The sequence below is a fragment of the Phallusia mammillata genome, chromosome 4 (assembly GCF_965637545.1).
Source record: "Phallusia mammillata chromosome 4, kaPhaMamm4.hap1.1, whole genome shotgun sequence".
NCBI lineage: Eukaryota > Metazoa > Chordata > Ascidiacea > Phlebobranchia > Ascidiidae > Phallusia > Phallusia mammillata.
The window spans coordinates 9,527,222-9,544,555 of record NC_137255.1 but is presented as its reverse complement, the minus strand read 5'-3'; the positions used below and the strand labels follow the sequence as shown (position 1 = coordinate 9,544,555).

General features: G+C 36.2%; 1 protein-coding gene across 3 annotated transcripts; it reads left to right on the top strand.

Annotated features, from left to right (window-relative positions):
- The first annotated feature begins 11,197 nt into the window (after nt 1-11,197).
- LOC145224589 (uncharacterized) lies at nt 11,198-15,712 on the top strand. 3 transcript variants are annotated; one of them, XM_080091131.1, is made up of 11 exons: nt 11,199-11,476; nt 11,538-11,588; nt 11,875-11,916; nt 11,984-12,043; nt 12,099-12,149; nt 12,275-12,322; nt 12,861-12,887; nt 12,954-14,269; nt 14,531-14,842; nt 14,913-15,089; nt 15,562-15,712. In XM_080091131.1, the coding sequence occupies exons 1-11, from the start codon at nt 11,439-11,441 to the stop codon at nt 15,630-15,632; spliced, it is 2,193 nt and encodes a 730-aa protein (XP_079947257.1). In that variant the 5' UTR covers nt 11,199-11,438; the 3' UTR covers nt 15,633-15,712. The 3 variants fall into 3 exon arrangements, with proteins under 3 accessions (XP_079947255.1, XP_079947256.1, XP_079947257.1); XM_080091129.1 differs by having other exon boundaries at nt 11,198-11,476; nt 12,861-14,269; XM_080091130.1 differs by lacking the exon at nt 11,984-12,043 and having other exon boundaries at nt 11,198-11,476; nt 12,861-14,269.
- The last annotated feature ends 1,622 nt before the right edge of the window (nt 15,713-17,334 follow it).

Genomic DNA, 17,334 nt, shown 5'->3' with positions numbered 1-17,334 from the left:
TCCAGTAACAAATTCGTTTCAAGTAACAAATTCGTTTCAAGTAACAAATTTGTTTCCGGTAACAAATTCGTTTCAAGTAACAAATTTGTTTCCAGTTTTTGTATGCTGCAGTAATAATCCACAAGGTGCAACAATATTTCAAGTTTTCAACGCCCGAGTGAAGGCATAACTTCTTGTAACAAATTCGTTTCAAGTAACAAATTCGTTTCCAGTAACAAATTTGTTTCCGGTAACAAATTCGTTTCAAGTAACAAATTTGTTTCCAGTTTTTGTATGCTGCAGTAATAATCCACAAGGTGCAACAATATTTCATGTTTTCAACGCCCGAGTGAAGGCATAACTTCTTGTAACAAATTCGTTTCCAGTAACAAATTCGTTTCCGGTAACAAATTCGTTTCAAGTAACAAATTCGTTTCAAGTAACAAATTCGTTTCAAGTAACAAATTTGTTTCCGGTAACAAATTCCTTTCAAGTAACAAATTTGTTTCCAGTTTTTGTATGCTGCAGTAATAATCCACAAGGTGCAACAATATTTCAAGTTGTCAACGCCCGAGTGAAGGCATAACTTCTTGTAACAAATTCGTTTCCAGTAACAAATTCGTTTCAAGTAACAAATTTGTTTCCAGTTTTTGTACGCTGCAGTAAAAATCCACAAGGTGCAACAATATTTCAAGTTTTTAACGTTTGGGTGAAGGCATAACTTCTTGTAACAAATTCGTTTCCAGTAACAAATTCGTTTCAAGTAACAAATTCGTTTCCAGTAACAAATTTGTTTCCGGTAACAAATTCGTTTCAAGTAACAAATTTGTTTCCAGTTTTTGTATGCTGCAATAATAATCCACAAGGTGCAACAATATTTCAAGTTTTCAACGCCCGAGTGAAGGCATAACTTCTTGTAACAAATTCGTTTCCAGTAACAAATTCGTTTCCGGTAACAAATTCGTTTCAACTAACAAATTTGTTTCCGGTAACAAATTCGTTTCAAGTAACAAATTTGTTTCCAGTTTTTGTATGCTGCAGTAAAAATCCACAAGGTGCAACAATATTTCAAGTTTTTAACGTTTGGGTGAAGGCATAACTTCTTGTAACAAATTCGTTTCCAATAACAAATTCGTTTCAAGTAACAAATTCGTTTCAAGTAACAAATTTGTTTCCGGTAACAAATTCGTTTCAAGTAACAAATTTGTTTCCAGTTTTTGTATGCTGCAGTAATAATCCACAAGGTGCAACAATATTTCAAGTTTTCAACGCCCGAGTGAAGGCATAACTTCTTGTAACAAATTCGTTTCAAGTAACAAATTCGTTTCCAGTAACAAATTTGTTTCCGGTAACAAATTCGTTTCAAGTAACAAATTTGTTTCCAGTTTTTGTATGCTGCAGTAATAATCCACAAGGTGCAACAATATTTCAAGTTTTCAACGCCCGATTGAAGGCATAACTTCTTGTAACAAATTCGTTTCCAGTAACAAATTCGTTTCCGGTAACAAATTCGTTTCAACTAACAAATTTGTTTCCGGTAACAAATTCGTTTCAAGTAACAAATTTGTTTCCAGTTTTTGTATGCTGCAGTAATAATCCACAAGGTGCAACAATATTTCAAGTTTTCAACGCCCGAGTGAAGGCATAACTTCTTGTAACAAATTCGTTTCCAGTAACAAATTCGTTTCCGGTAACAAATTCGTTTCAAGTACCAAATTTGTTTCGAGTTTTTGTACGGTGCAGTAACAAACCACAAGGTGCAACAATATTTCAAGTTTTCAACGCCCGAGTGAAGGCATAACTTCTTGTAACAAATTCGTTTCAAGTAACAAATTCGTTTCCGGTAACAAATTCGTTTCAAGTATCAAATTTGTTTCCAGTTTTTGTATGCTGCAGTAATAATCCACAAGGTGCAACAATATTTCAAGCTTTCAACGCCCGAGTGAAGGCATAACTTCTTGTAACAAATTCGTTTCCAGTAACAAATTCGTTTCAAGTAACAAATTCGTTTCAAGTTTTTGTTTGCTGCAGTAATAATCCACAAGGTGCAATAATATTTCAAGTTTTCAACGCTCGAGTGAAGGCATAACTTCTTGTAACAAATTCGTTTCAAGTAACAAATTTGTTTCCAGTAACAAATTTGTTTCGAGTTTTTGTACGCTGCAGTAATAATCCACAAGGTGCAACAATATTTCAAGATTTCAGCCCCGAGTGAAGGCATAACTACTTGTAACAAATTCGTTTCAAGTAACAAATTCGTTTCAAGTAACAAGTTCGTTTCAAGTAACAAATTTGTTTCGAGTTTTTGTACGGTGCAGTAACAAACCACAAGGTGCAACAATATTTCAAGTTTTCAACGCCCGAGTGAAGGCATATCTTCTTGTAACAAATTCGTTTCAAGTAACAAATTCGTTTCCGGTAACAAATTCGTTTCAAGTACCAAATTTGTTTCGAGTTTTTGTATGCTGCAGTAATAATCCACAAGGTGCAACAATATTTCAAGCTTTCAACGCCCGAGTGAAGGAATAACTACTTGTAACAAATTCGTTTCCAGTAACAAATTCGTTTCCAGTAACAAATTCGTTTCAAGTAACAAATTCGTTTCAAGTTTTTGTACGCTGCAGTAATAATCCACAAGGTGCAACAATATTTCAAGTTTTCAACACCCGAGTGAAGGCATAACTTCTTGTAACACTTTCGTTTCCAGTAACAAATTTGTTTCGAGTTTTTGTACGCTGCAGTAATAATCCACAAGGTGCAACAATATTTCAAGTTTTCAACACCCGAGTGAAGGCATAACTTCTTGTAACACTTTCGTTTCCACTTACAAATTTGTTTCCAGTTTTTGTACGCTGCAGTAATAATCCACAAGGTGCAACAATATTTCAAGATTTCAGCCCCGAGTGAAGGCATAACTACTTGTAACAAATTCGTTTCAAGTAACAAGTTCGTTTCAAGTAACAAATTTGTTTCGAGTTTTTGTACGCTGCAGTAATAATCCACAAGGTACAATAATATTTCAAGTTTTCAACGCTCGAGTGAAGGCATAACTTCTTGTAACAAATTCGTTAGTTTCATGTTGTGTTAACGGTGCGTTTTTAATTGGTAAATTGGAATGTCACGACAGTTTGCACTAGTTGGCATAGTCTGAGGAAGGACAGAATTCAACACAGAAGAAGTGCTTTAAAAGTTGTGTGCCGATCCTTGGGCCATAAACATGATTTGATACAATATGTAGCAGTTTTGGTATTTGATAACTGACTCTGGCCCTATCGGAACAAAAAATATAAAATCCGCCAAATTTCCAACGCCTGTGTGACATAAAAGGCTTTGTGACGTCACGATACCTTGTTGCATCAATAACAACACAATGACCATTTTGAATTTTAATAATATCACGCAGTGCTGCGATCAAAACACTTTGTGTCAGATATGAAATTAACAACGCAAAAAGATGGAACAGCAAATTGTAATACTACTGCAATCAGTTCAAACTCAGTTTTACTATTTCAAAGCAAAATCATCATTCAAACTGGAAAACTTAAAATAAAACACGTAAAAGACTGTAGTCCTAATTTGGTCCGTGAAAACTGTTTAACTTTATCTTATTTCATTTGTGTTTGGGAGACAGTAGAGTATAAAATAAGCGACCAAATTTTATTGCGCGAGCGGTCAAACTTTAAAAATACTTACGATGTACGCTTGTTATTTCTGTTTTACTGATCAGAACAAGCTGAAACTTTGCAAGTTCTATCTGACTGCAGTACCAAGTGGGCTCGTGAAAACCGTTTCATTTTATCTTAATTCGTTTGTGTTTGGGAGACAGTAAAGTATAAAATAAGCGACCAAATTCTAATGCGCGAGCGGTCATGACTCGAAAATACTTACGATGTGCGCTTGTTAATTCTGTTTTACTGATCAGAACAAGCTGAAACTTTGCAAGTTCTATCTGACTGCAGTACCAAGTGGGCTCGTGAAAACCGTTTCATTTTATCTTAATTCGTTTGTGTTTGGGAGACAGTAAAGTATAAAATAAGCGACCAAATTCTAATGCGCTAGCGGTCATGACTCGAAAATACTTACGATGTGCGCTTGTTAATTCTGTTTTACTGATCAGAACAAGCTGAAACTTTGCAAGTTCTATCTGACTGCAGTACCAAGTGGGCTCGTGAAAACCGTTTCATTTTATCTTAATTCGTTTGTGTTTGGGAGACAGTAAAGTATAAAATAAGCGACCAAATTATAATGCGCTAGCGGTCATGACTCGAAAATACTTACGATGTGCGCTTGTTAATTCTGTTTTACTGATCAGAACAAGCTGAAACTTTGCAAGTTCTATCTGACTGCAGTACCAAGTGGGCTCGTGAAAACCGTTTCATTTTATCTTAATTCGTTTGTGTTTGGGAGACAGTAAAGTATAAAATAAGCGACCAAATTCTAATGCGCTAGCGGTCATGACTCGAAAATACTTACGATGTGCGCTTGTTAATTCTGTTTTACTGATCAGAACAAGCTGAAACTTTGCAAGTTCTATCTGACTGCAGTACCAAGTGGGCTCGTAAAAACCGTTTCATTTTATCTCAATTCGTTTGTGTTTGGGAGACAGTAAAGTATAAAATAAGCGACCAAATTCTAATGCGCTAGCGGTCATGACTCGAAAATACTTACGATGTGCGCTTGTTAATTCTGTTTTACTGATCAGAACAAGCTGAAACTTTGCAAGTTCTATCTGACTGCAGTACCAAGTGGGCTCGTGAAAACCGTTTAATTTTATCTTGATTCGTTTGTGTTTGGGAGACAATAAGGTATAAAATAAGCGACCGAATTCCATTGCGCGAGCGGTCATGACTCGAAAATACTTACGATGTGCGCTTGTTAATTCTGTTTTACTGATCAGAACAAGCTGAAACTTTGCAAGTTCTATCTGACTGCAGTACCAAGTGGGATCGTGAAAACCGTTTCATTTTATCTTAATTCGTTTGTGTTTGGGAGACAGTAAAGTATAAAATAAGCGACCGAATTCTATTGCGCGAGCGGTCAAACTTTAAAAATACTTACGATGTGCGCTTGTTAATTCTGTTTTACTGATCAGAACAAGCTGAAACTTTGCAAGTTCTATCTGACTGCAGTACCAAGTGGGCTCGTGAAAACCGTTTCATTTTATCTTAATTCGTTTGTGTTTGGGAGACAGTAAAGTATAAAATAAGCGACCAAATTCTAATGCGCTAGCGGTCATGACTCGAAAATACTTACGATGTGCGCTTGTTAATTCTGTTTTACTGATCAGAACAAGCTGAAACTTTGCAAGTTCTATCTGACTGCAGTACCAAGTGGGCTCGTGAAAACCGTTTCATTTTATCTTAATTCGTTTGTGTTTGGGAGACAGTAAAGTATAAAATAAGCGACCAAATTCTAATGCGCTAGCGGTCATGACTCGAAAATACTTACGATGTGCGCTTGTTAATTCTGTTTTACTGATCAGAACAAGCTGAAACTTTGCAAGTTCTATCTGACTGCAGTACCAAGTGGGCTCGTGAAAACCGTTTCATTTTATCTTGATTCGTTTGTGTTTGGAAGACAATAAGGTATAAAATAAGCGACCGAATTCCATTGCGCGAGCGGTCATGACTCGAAAATACTTACGATGTGCGCTTGTTAATTCTGTTTTACTGATCAGAACAAGCTGAAACTTTGCAAGTTCTATCTGACTGCAGTACCAAGTGGGATCGTGAAAGCCGTTTCATTTTATCTTAATTCGTTTGTGTTTGGGAGACAGTAAAGTATAAAATAAGCGACCGAATTCTAATGCGCGAGCGGTCAAACTTTAAAAATACTTACGATGTGCGCTTGTTAATTCTGTTTTACTGATCAGAACAAGCTGAAACTTTGCAAGTTCTATCTGACTGCAGTACCAAGTGGGCTCGTGAAAACCGTTTCATTTTATCTTAATTCGTTTGTGTTTGGGAGACAGTAAAGTATAAAATAAGCGACCAAATTCTAATGCGCTAGCGGTCATGACTCGAAAATACTTACGATGTGCGCTTGTTAATTCTGTTTTACTGATCAGAACAAGCTGAAACTTTGCAAGTTCTATCTGACTGCAGTACCAAGTGGGCTCGTGAAAACCGTTTCATTTTATCTTGATTCGTTTGTGTTTGGAAGACAATAAGGTATAAAATAAGCGACCGAATTCCATTGCGCTAGCGGTCATGACTCGAAAATACTTACGATGTGCGCTTGTTAATTCTGTTTTACTGATCAGAACAAGCTGAAACTTTGCAAGTTCTATCTGACTGCAGTACCAAGTGGGCTCGTGAAAACCGTTTAATTTTATCTTGATTCGTTTGTGTTTGGAAGACAATAAGGTATAAAATAAGCGACCGAATTCCATTGCGCGAGCGGTCATGACTCGAAAATACTTACGATGTGCGCTTGTTAATTCTGTTTTACTGATCAGAACAAGCTGAAACTTTGCAAGTTCTATCTGACTGCAGTACCAAGTGGGATCGTGAAAACCGTTTCATTTTATCTTAATTCGTTTGTGTTTGGGAGACAGTAAAGTATAAAATAAGCGACCGAATTCTATTGCGCGAGCGGTCAAACTTTAAAAATACTTACGATGTGCGCTTGTTAATTCTGTTTTACTGATCAGAACAAGCTGAAACTTTGCAAGTTCTATCTGACTGCAGTACCAAGTGGGCTCGTGAAAACCGTTTCATTTTATCTTAATTCGTTTGTGTTTGGGAGACAGTAAAGTATAAAATAAGCGACCAAATTCTAATGCGCTAGCGGTCATGACTCGAAAATACTTACGATGTGCGCTTGTTAATTCTGTTTTACTGATCAGAACAAGCTGAAACTTTGCAAGTTCTATCTGACTGCAGTACCAAGTGGGCTCGTGAAAACCGTTTCATTTTATCTTAATTCGTTTGTGTTTGGGAGACAGTAAAGTATAAAATAAGCGACCAAATTCTAATGCGCTAGCGGTCATGACTCGAAAATACTTACGATGTGCGCTTGTTAATTCTGTTTTACTGATCAGAACAAGCTGAAACTTTGCAAGTTCTATCTGACTGCAGTACCAAGTGGGCTCGTGAAAACCGTTTCATTTTATCTTAATTCGTTTGTGTTTGGGAGACAGTAAAGTATAAAATAAGCGACCAAATTCTAATGCGCTAGCGGTCATGACTCGAAAATACTTACGATGTGCGCTTGTTAATTCTGTTTTACTGATCAGAACAAGCTGAAACTTTGCAAGTTCTATCTGACTGCAGTACCAAGTGGGCTCGTGAAAACCGTTTCATTTTATCTTGATTCGTTTGTGTTTGGAAGACAATAAGGTATAAAATAAGCGACCGAATTCCATTGCGCTAGCGGTCATGACTCGAAAATACTTACGATGTGCGCTTGTTAATTCTGTTTTACTGATCAGAACAAGCTGAAACTTTGCAAGTTCTATCTGACTGCAGTACCAAGTGGGCTCGTGAAAACCGTTTCATTTTATCTTGATTCGTTTGTGTTTGGAAGACAATAAGGTATAAAATAAGCGACCGAATTCCATTGCGCGAGCGGTCATGACTCGAAAATACTTACGATGTGCGCTTGTTAATTCTGTTTTACTGATCAGAACAAGCTGAAACTTTGCAAGTTCTATCTGACTGCAGTACCAAGTGGGCTCGTGAAAACCGTTTCATTTTATCTTAATTCGTTTGTGTTTGGGAGACAGTAAAGTATAAAATAAGCGACCGAATTCTATTGCGCGAGCGGTCAAACTTTAAAAATACTTACGATGTGCGCTTGTTAATTCTGTTTTACTGATCAGAACAAGCTGAAACTTTGCAAGTTCTATCTGACTGCAGTACCAAGTGGGCTCGTGAAAACCGTTTCATTTTATCTTAATTCGTTTGTGTTTGGGAGACAGTAAAGTATAAAATAAGCGACCAAATTCTAATGCGCTAGCGGTCATGACTCGAAAATACTTACGATGTGCGCTTGTTAATTCTGTTTTACTGATCAGAACAAGCTGAAACTTTGCAAGTTCTATCTGACTGCAGTACCAAGTGGGCTCGTGAAAACCGTTTCATTTTATCTTAATTCGTTTGTGTTTGGGAGACAGTAAAGTATAAAATAAGCGACCGAATTCTATTGCGCGAGCGGTCAAACTTTAAAAATACTTACGATGTGCGCTTGTTAATTCTGTTTTACTGATCAGAACAAGCTGAAACTTTGCAAGTTCTATCTGACTGCAGTACCAAGTGGGCTCGTGAAAACCGTTTCATTTTATCTTAATTCGTTTGTGTTTGGGAGACAGTAAAGTATAAAATAAGCGACCGAATTCTATTGCGCGAGCGGTCAAACTTTAAAAATACTTACGATGTGCGCTTGTTAATTCTGTTTTACTGATCAGAACAAGCTGAAACTTTGCAAGTTCTATCTGACTGCAGTACCAAGTGGGCTCGTGAAAACCGTTTCATTTTATCTTAATTCGTTTGTGTTTGGGAGACAGTAAAGTATAAAATAAGCGACCAAATTCTAATGCGCTAGCGGTCATGACTCGAAAATACTTACGATGTGCGCTTGTTAATTCTGTTTTACTGATCAGAACAAGCTGAAACTTTGCAAGTTCTATCTGACTGCAGTACCAAGTGGGCTCGTGAAAACCGTTTCATTTTATCTTGATTCGTTTGTGTTTGGAAGACAATAAGGTATAAAATAAGCGACCGAATTCCATTGCGCTAGCGGTCATGACTCGAAAATACTTACGATGTGCGCTTGTTAATTCTGTTTTACTGATCAGAACAAGCTGAAACTTTGCAAGTTCTATCTGACTGCAGTACCAAGTGGGCTCGTGAAAACCGTTTCATTTTATCTTGATTCGTTTGTGTTTGGAAGACAATAAGGTATAAAATAAGCGACCGAATTCCATTGCGCGAGCGGTCATGACTCGAAAATACTTACGATGTGCGCTTGTTAATTCTGTTTTACTGATCAGAACAAGCTGAAACTTTGCAAGTTCTATCTGACTGCAGTACCAAGTGGGATCGTGAAAACCGTTTCATTTTATCTTAATTCGTTTGTGTTTGGGAGACAGTAAAGTATAAAATAAGCGACCGAATTCTATTGCGCGAGCGGTCAAACTTTAAAAATACTTACGATGTGCGCTTGTTAATTCTGTTTTACTGATCAGAACAAGCTGAAACTTTGCAAGTTCTATCTGACTGCAGTACCAAGTGGGCTCGTGAAAACCGTTTCATTTTATCTTAATTCGTTTGTGTTTGGGAGACAGTAAAGTATAAAATAAGCGACCAAATTCTAATGCGCTAGCGGTCATGACTCGAAAATACTTACGATGTGCGCTTGTTAATTCTGTTTTACTGATCAGAACAAGCTGAAACTTTGCAAGTTCTATCTGACTGCAGTACCAAGTGGGCTCGTGAAAACCGTTTCATTTTATCTTGATTCGTTTGTGTTTGGAAGACAATAAGGTATAAAATAAGCGACCGAATTCCATTGCGCGAGCGGTCATGACTCGAAAATACTTACGATGTGCGCTTGTTAATTCTGTTTTACTGATCAGAACAAGCTGAAACTTTGCAAGTTCTATCTGACTGCAGTACCAAGTGGGCTCGTGAAAACCGTTTCATTTTATCTTAATTCGTTTGTGTTTGGGAGACAGTAAAGTATAAAATAAGCGACCGAATTCTATTGCGCGAGCGGTCAAACTTTAAAAATACTTACGATGTGCGCTTGTTAATTCTGTTTTACTGATCAGAACAAGCTGAAACTTTGCAAGTTCTATCTGACTGCAGTACCAAGTGGGCTCGTGAAAACCGTTTCATTTTATCTTAATTCGTTTGTGTTTGGGAGACAGTAAAGTATAAAATAAGCGACCAAATTCTAATGCGCTAGCGGTCATGACTCGAAAATACTTACGATGTGCGCTTGTTAATTCTGTTTTACTGATCAGAACAAGCTGAAACTTTGCAAGTTCTATCTGACTGCAGTACCAAGTGGGCTCGTGAAAACCGTTTCATTTTATCTTGATTCGTTTGTGTTTGGAAGACAATAAGGTATAAAATAAGCGACCGAATTCCATTGCGCTAGCGGTCATGACTCGAAAATACTTACGATGTGCGCTTGTTAATTCTGTTTTACTGATCAGAACAAGCTGAAACTTTGCAAGTTCTATCTGACTGCAGTACCAAGTGGGCTCGTGAAAACCGTTTCATTTTATCTTAATTCGTTTGTGTTTGGGAGACAGTAAAGTATAAAATAAGCGACCAAATTATAATGCGCTAGCGGTCATGACTCGAAAATACTTACGATGTGCGCTTGTTAATTCTGTTTTACTGATCAGAACAAGCTGAAACTTTGCAAGTTCTATCTGACTGCAGCACCAAGTGGGCTCGTGAAAACCGTTTCATTTTATCTTAATTCGTTTCTGTTTGGAAGACAATAAGGTATAAAATAAGCGACCGAATTCTATTGCGCTAGCGGTCATGACTCGAAAATGCTTACGATGTGCGCTTGTTAATTCTATTTTACTGACCAGAACAAGCTAAAACTTTGCAAGTTCTATCTGACTGCAGTACCAAGTGGGCTCGTGAAAACCGTTTCATTTTATCTTAATTCGTTTGTGTTTGGGAGACAGTAAAGTATAAAATAAGCGACCGAATTCTATTGCGCGAGCGGTCAAACTTTAAAAATACTTACGATGTGCGCTTGTTAATTCTGTTTTACTGATCAGAACAAGCTGAAACTTTGCATGTTCAATCTGACTGCAGTACCAAGTGGGCTCGTGAAAACCGTTTATTTTTATCTTGATTCGTTTGTGTTTGGGAGACAATAAGGTATAAAATAAGCGACCAAATTCTATTGCGCGAGCGGTCATGACTCTGTTATTTCTGAACTCGGTATAATATGGTGTGACTCTTTTTGACGGTGATATGTTTAAAATTTTGCCATGTGCTTGTGATAAATGTAATGTGCTTTCTGTTTCTGGTTCGGCCTGTCGTTTTGCGCGGTCAGACACATAAAACAAATTGAGAGATTGAGAAAAAAGTCAATTGTAATAAATTGTAACTGAAAGTTAGTCGTGATATCAGTTAATTTTGCTTTTTTAGCCTCCTCTTGTATTGGTAGCTTTTTGGCATTTTGGATTCTGCATCTACACGTGCGTTACGTAAAAGAAAAAAAACAACGATTGATGTATATTTTATATCTGACTCCATCTCTAATTATTCCTACGCAAGATATAAACTTTTTTGATACATTTTTAAATTTGTGGATGCAATTGGTTAATATTATAATGTCTCATGGTCGAATTTGAATGCGGTTTTGTAAGATTTTGGATTACCTGAATTATCAGTACGAGTGAAAGCGTATGTGCTAAACGTCGGTGAGGTGAGATTGCTATCTGAGAAGAAAGGTCGAGTAAGTAACCATTAGTGTCTAACATTATGAATGAATATGAAAGAGCTAGAGTCGAAGAAGACAGGTGAATGCTACATTTTAATAGCTGTTTTTGTTCACTTTCCTGTAACACATATCTGATTTAGTTCTGACTCAACGTTGACATCAGACTCCGAATTGAGAGGAAAAAGAGGAAGGTGACTTGTGCTTTTACTGCTTTGTATTCATTCTATGGCATACAGCAGGGGTGGGCAACCTTTGTTACTGTAGGGCCAATTATAAATGTCAAAATTGGATCGAGGGCCGCACATGTGCATCACACAAAGTGATTTTGCTTTGTTTCTTACCAAATATGCTTAACTACAAGTATAATTCGCATTTGATTCTAGCCAAATTTTGCCAGATTGCAGAAAACTAGCATCAGGCGCATTAATCAGCTCAAAAAAAGACATTGTTGTAAACTGTGGTTTTTTTACATGACAGGAAAAGGCCAAAAATCACCAGTGACAGTAGCGTTTCTGAGAGGTATGTAAGCAATATACAAATGCACAAAGCATTAATGTGTGAACATGTTGAAATATTTGTTCATTAGTGCTGGTTCAAGTTCTTGTAGTTCCACTGAAGAGAGTAGTAAAGAATCTGATAGTGAAGGGTATGTTGATGACATAGTAAATTTGTTTCTCCTCTTAAACTTAACATGCATTTAGGAAAAGTAGTTTGCTGGAAACTATTGCACAACAAAGAAAACTTCGTCAAAAGTAAGTAGTCATATCAGAATGGAATTATGTGCGAAATAATTTAATTGTTAGAATCATTTGCCTAGCTAAATGAATCATGTATTAATTTATTTGATTGTTTAACTAATGGGTGTTATGTGTTGCAGAAAACATTCCTTCTCAACAAGTGCATCCTCAAGTTCTTCAAGTGGATTGTAAGTGACAGGCTGAAATAATACAAGTGTATACAAAACAAAAACCCCTAATGGTAAAAAGTAACTTTGCCATACATTTTTATGAATGATTAATCTTTTTCTTTCTTAATTTTCGTAAGTTATACTAGGTATAGTACAACTTATCACTGGTGGGGTTAAATAGATCTTTCCAGAGTGATTCCTGAACTTTTTAAGCATGTGTCTGATTTACAAACTACTTTATCATTCCGCAGGTTATGTTGCAGGATAACATGACAAAAGTTGTCCAAAACGCTAGTTTGCAACAAAAAATAGATTTTTAATGTTGTCATGCCTGCTTGCAATCTGTTATTAACCCAGAGAATGTTTGTAGTTTTTAAATTGGAAATCTCTTGCGGAGCACTAGTGTGCCAGGGGACACAGTTTAAGAATCACTGCTTTGCAGGTTGACTTGCATAAGTGATTGTTAGCAAAACAAATATATTCATAAATCTATGCTAGACTTGTCTCTGTATCTAACTGGAAACAAATGTGCAATATGTGATTTTTTGTCATGCAGGTCCTGCTCACCAATAGGCTATAAAAGGTATGTGGATTTTTTCCCCATAAACTTTGTACATTATGATATGACTTTGCAACAAACTGATTTCAGGAGAAAAAGGCATTGTCCATTTTGCTTCAAGCAGTATGTAAATGTTACACACCATCGAAAAAAACATCCCGAAGTAAATCAAGAACTATTTTTTTATGACAGCTTTTCGAAAAAAAGTAGAACTGGAAGTTACCAAAATTTTAGGGGATTCATTTGCTACTTGTGTGGTAGAGGTATATATGGCTTGAAAAGTCATATGGCTAGAATTCACCCTGAGGTCACACTTCCGCTAAGTGTTGCAGAACAACGTTCAATACCAAAAATATTAGAACTTAACGACATATTAGAATGCTACAAAGAGGAAATTGTCCATGTGGGATTTGGTAAAAGAAATGAATGCTGCAAAGAATCAGCTACTACATATTGCAGACAGATCAGAGCCTTGTTGGACAACGATTTGGAGAACTTAAGATTTCCAGATAAAATTTACAAAAAATTAACAATCAAGGCAAACTGCAGTGGAAGAGACAGCACAAGATACACTTACCTTGCTACTTTTCAAAATTTTTTGCAGTATGTCCAGATATACTATAGCAAGATTTATAAAAGGGATGTCAGAAAATTGATTATTCTTGTGAGTCAATGGATGGCAAGGCAAAGAAGCAAAAAAGAAAAACGAGAATGCATAGTGAAGGCGAATGCAACCAAAAATTTAAAAGATTGCCAGTTTCCAGGTAGTGCAGTTGTTGAATATGAGAAACAAGAAACTGCACAAAAGGCAAATTTACTAAGGAAATCTGAGCCTGGTAGTTTGACAAAAGAAGATACATCATTGATAGTATCTGATTTATTTCTAAAAATAATTTGCAAGCAAGGATGCAGATCATGTGTGCTAACAGGCATGACTCACTCAGAACTTCGCGATGCTGGAGAAACAGAGAACAAAAACTTTTCAATCATGGTTTCAGATCAAAAGGAAAAGAAACGGCAGGGGTGCATTGTACTATCTCACAGTGAACTACAAGAGTTAAAGTGCACCTCTGTTCATTTGTGGAAATATCTAGGCCTAACACCTTCAGCAGAGGATAAAGTATTTCCATCATTAAAAGTGCAAAATCAGGCAATTAAAATGCAAGCTTCGGAATTTAATAAGCTTTACAAACAAATAAGTTTGTTTTGTTTTAACAAAGAAGTAACAGTTACTGACACTAGGAAATTAATTACAAAAAAGGTCAGTAAAGCCCCCAAAACAGTTCAAGCAGCTGTGGCAAGAGCTGAAGGACATTCAGTTGAAGTGGCAGAAAGGTTTTACAACATCACTGACCCGGGAGAGCTAGTGGAAGATGCAAGACAAGCATTAAAATTGTTGTCAGAAAGTAAGTAGTAAGGATTCAACTTTTCTATTAAAGCATATGTTTTATACCAAGCTGACAACTAAATTTTACAATTATCAGTAAGTGTGTAAAAAGTTTGTTGATAAACATACAGAAACGTTTTATAACAAAACATACTAATAACAGTTTTATTTGGCAAAAAAACTTCTTTTGTGAAGCGATATTGTGCCCTTTTAACAGTTGTAATTTTGGTAATTAGTAACTACAAGTAAAGGGCTATTTTTATGATGTCATTTTGGTCAGATGTAAGCTCTGGAGGTTCTGCTGATGCTGATACTATGAAGACTGGAGGACCTGCTGATGTTGATACTATGAAGGCTGGAGGACCTGCTGATGCTGACACTATGAAGGCTGGAGGACCTGCTGATGCTGACACTATGAAGGCTGGAGGACTTGCTGATGCTGACACTATGAAGGCTGGAGGACCTGCTGATGCTGACACTATGAAGGCTGGAGGACCTGCTGATGCTGACACTATGAAGGCTGGAGGACCTTCTGATGCTGAAAAAATGATGAGCAGGGGGGCGACTCATGCTGACCATGCAAAGGCTACAGGTAAGAACATCAAATTAAGAAAAAAGCCAACATCATAAAACATTTAACCACAAATTAAAAATATTTGCAGATTCAATTCGTGTCAAATTCCTTGATGACCAGGAGATTGTGGATATTAACAACATAAAGGACATTCGTTCAAAGCACAAAAAGAGACTGAAGAATTTGCATCAAATTGTGCTGGGCGATGAAATAAAAGCCAGATGGGCTGATGGATTGTTTTATCCAGCAGTTCGAATCCAAAAATGTAATGTTTACACTTGTATTTTATTAAATCAATGCTAAGAATATGGTTTGTATACCAGCCAAATATTTACAATACTGTACATGCATTTTTAGGGTCAAGGTGTGTTGAAGTAGGTCATCGTTTATGGTAAAGGGTAATTAAACTATCATAATTTCATTTGTTTGGGTGAAACTTTGCTGATGCAACATCTTATGGGGTGTTAAGGTATTTCAAGGATTGGTCATTATACTATTGGCTGCTATCAACACTTTTTTCCTGCCCGCTACCATCTTAACTGACTTCGGTACTCATCACATCAAACACACACATACAAAAAAAGATTTTGCATTAAAGCTTGCATGTTTTATTACTTGTCTGTGGAACTATGCATTTACATAGAAACATAAAATATATAGTAGGCCGGCCAAATACAACTGGTTTGATTGAATGTATTTAAACCACTTGTCAAACTGTAACATACCTTTATTTTTAGATTCACCAACCAAAGCATATGAATCTGATTCAGAAATCAAGAAAAAGAAATCAAGAAAAAGTCTGTTTTAGTTACTATACAGCAGTATAGTACTGCATGGTATTGTTCTTTTGTTTTTATATTCGTTAATAAATAATACAAAAAATGCAAATGACACAGACCTGATTTTAAATTGCCAAGACACTTGTGTTGAAATGAGATGAGTTTATTTTGGTAAAAGGTGACCAGCAGCAAAAACATTTCTTAAAAAACACAATACAAGGCTATTTGCTATTGTAAACGTCGTGCAGAAAGTACTTAAATGTAAGTAACAAATGTAAGCTATTGCCAGGCATAATATCAAGTTTGTAGAGCAATTTGCCAGAAGAGCTCTACAACTTGGTAAGTAACAAATTTTCTACGAAGTGGAAACAAATTTGTTTCGAAAATTATTTTCACGAAATTTCCCATTTTTGAGCTCTTTATCGACATCGAGCGAAAGCAAAATTTTCTGAGCAAAAATTCGTTTCGAGTTTACGGAAACAAATTTTTGTTTGGCAGATTTTTTTGGCAAATTTGTTTCGAAAATTTGCTTCGAAAACGAATTTCGAAACAAATTTGGCCAAAAAAATTGTTTCCGAAACAAAATTCGTGATTTCGAAACGAATTTGGCCATTTCGAAACGAAAACGGAAACGAAAATTCGTTTCAAATGCAAAAATGTATGTAATGGTCAACCTGACCATACCCTTGCACATGATTGGAAACTGGATATCGCTGTCGTTTGTTTATCTTATATTCAGAATTAGTCATATCATCAATCTTTCCTTGTTGATTTTGTCTTTTCGCGATTATCTCAAACGGCTTTTTCCGTTTAGTTCATTTTCAAAAGTCAAGCCCGCTACAAAGAAAAATCCGAGCACACAAATGACTTTTCGAAACCCTAAAGCTTTGCCTGTTGCAAAGGAAAATAATTTGACAATCGAAGAACTGTAAATTGAAAAAAAATCTACGACTGGATCAATCTAATATTAGCTGCATGTTGCAAGTTTAAATTTTTGTTTCATGCATTCGTTTATATGTGTTTTTGCTTTCATTTTTTATGTTGTATTGCAAACAAAGTATCAACTTTGAACAATTTCCCTAAAATTACTTGTTTTTTGTGTTTCTCAAACATTGTTTGATTTATTTCCCGTTAAAGCTGAATTCATTATTTTAAATGTTTGCCTGGGTGTTAAAAACAATTTGTGCAATTTTCTGCTTACCGGAACTGAAAATTTAATATTTTGAGTCATTCAAAAAACGTGAAAAGCGTGATGCACCTCAATTATTGTTTTGTTTTTGACAGTACGGCAAGCGACATTCGGTTTATATAAATAACATTTTTTTCTCAAAAAGTCAGTAATTTTAGCACAATCAAAGTAGAAGCGCTGTGGGGCAAAGTTGTGTCGGGTGTTTGGCAGTTTTAAATGTTATAGATACTACAAAAAAACACAATTTTAAGGAAGTGATCGGAAAATATTGTGAAAGTAGTACCTCCACAAATTAATCCAAAGAGTTAATAATTTTTTTATGTGGATCGACAGCTCCTAAAATAATATTTTAAAATGCAACAAAATCCTGTAAAACCTAACGGAACGCGACAGGCCATTGCAAAATTTATTAAAAACCAAAAATACGGTGTTGAACAACTTTTGATCTTCATTTAACTAAAGGAAATAATATTTTCCAACTTTTGCGTTCATTTGCTAATGTTGTGTGATTGTGTTTGTATGGATTAGGGCATATTTGCTGA

Coding starts and splice junctions, on each gene's coding strand:
- LOC145224589 (XM_080091129.1), top strand. CDS start 11,439: ATGAATGAATATGAAAGAGCTAGAGTCGAAGAAGACAG. Junction 11,589..11,874: donor TTGAGAGGAAAAAGAGGAAG/GTGACTTGTGCT, acceptor TTTACATGACAG/GAAAAGGCCAAAAATCACCA. Junction 15,090..15,561: donor AGCAGTTCGAATCCAAAAAT/GTAATGTTTACA, acceptor CTTTATTTTTAG/ATTCACCAACCAAAGCATAT.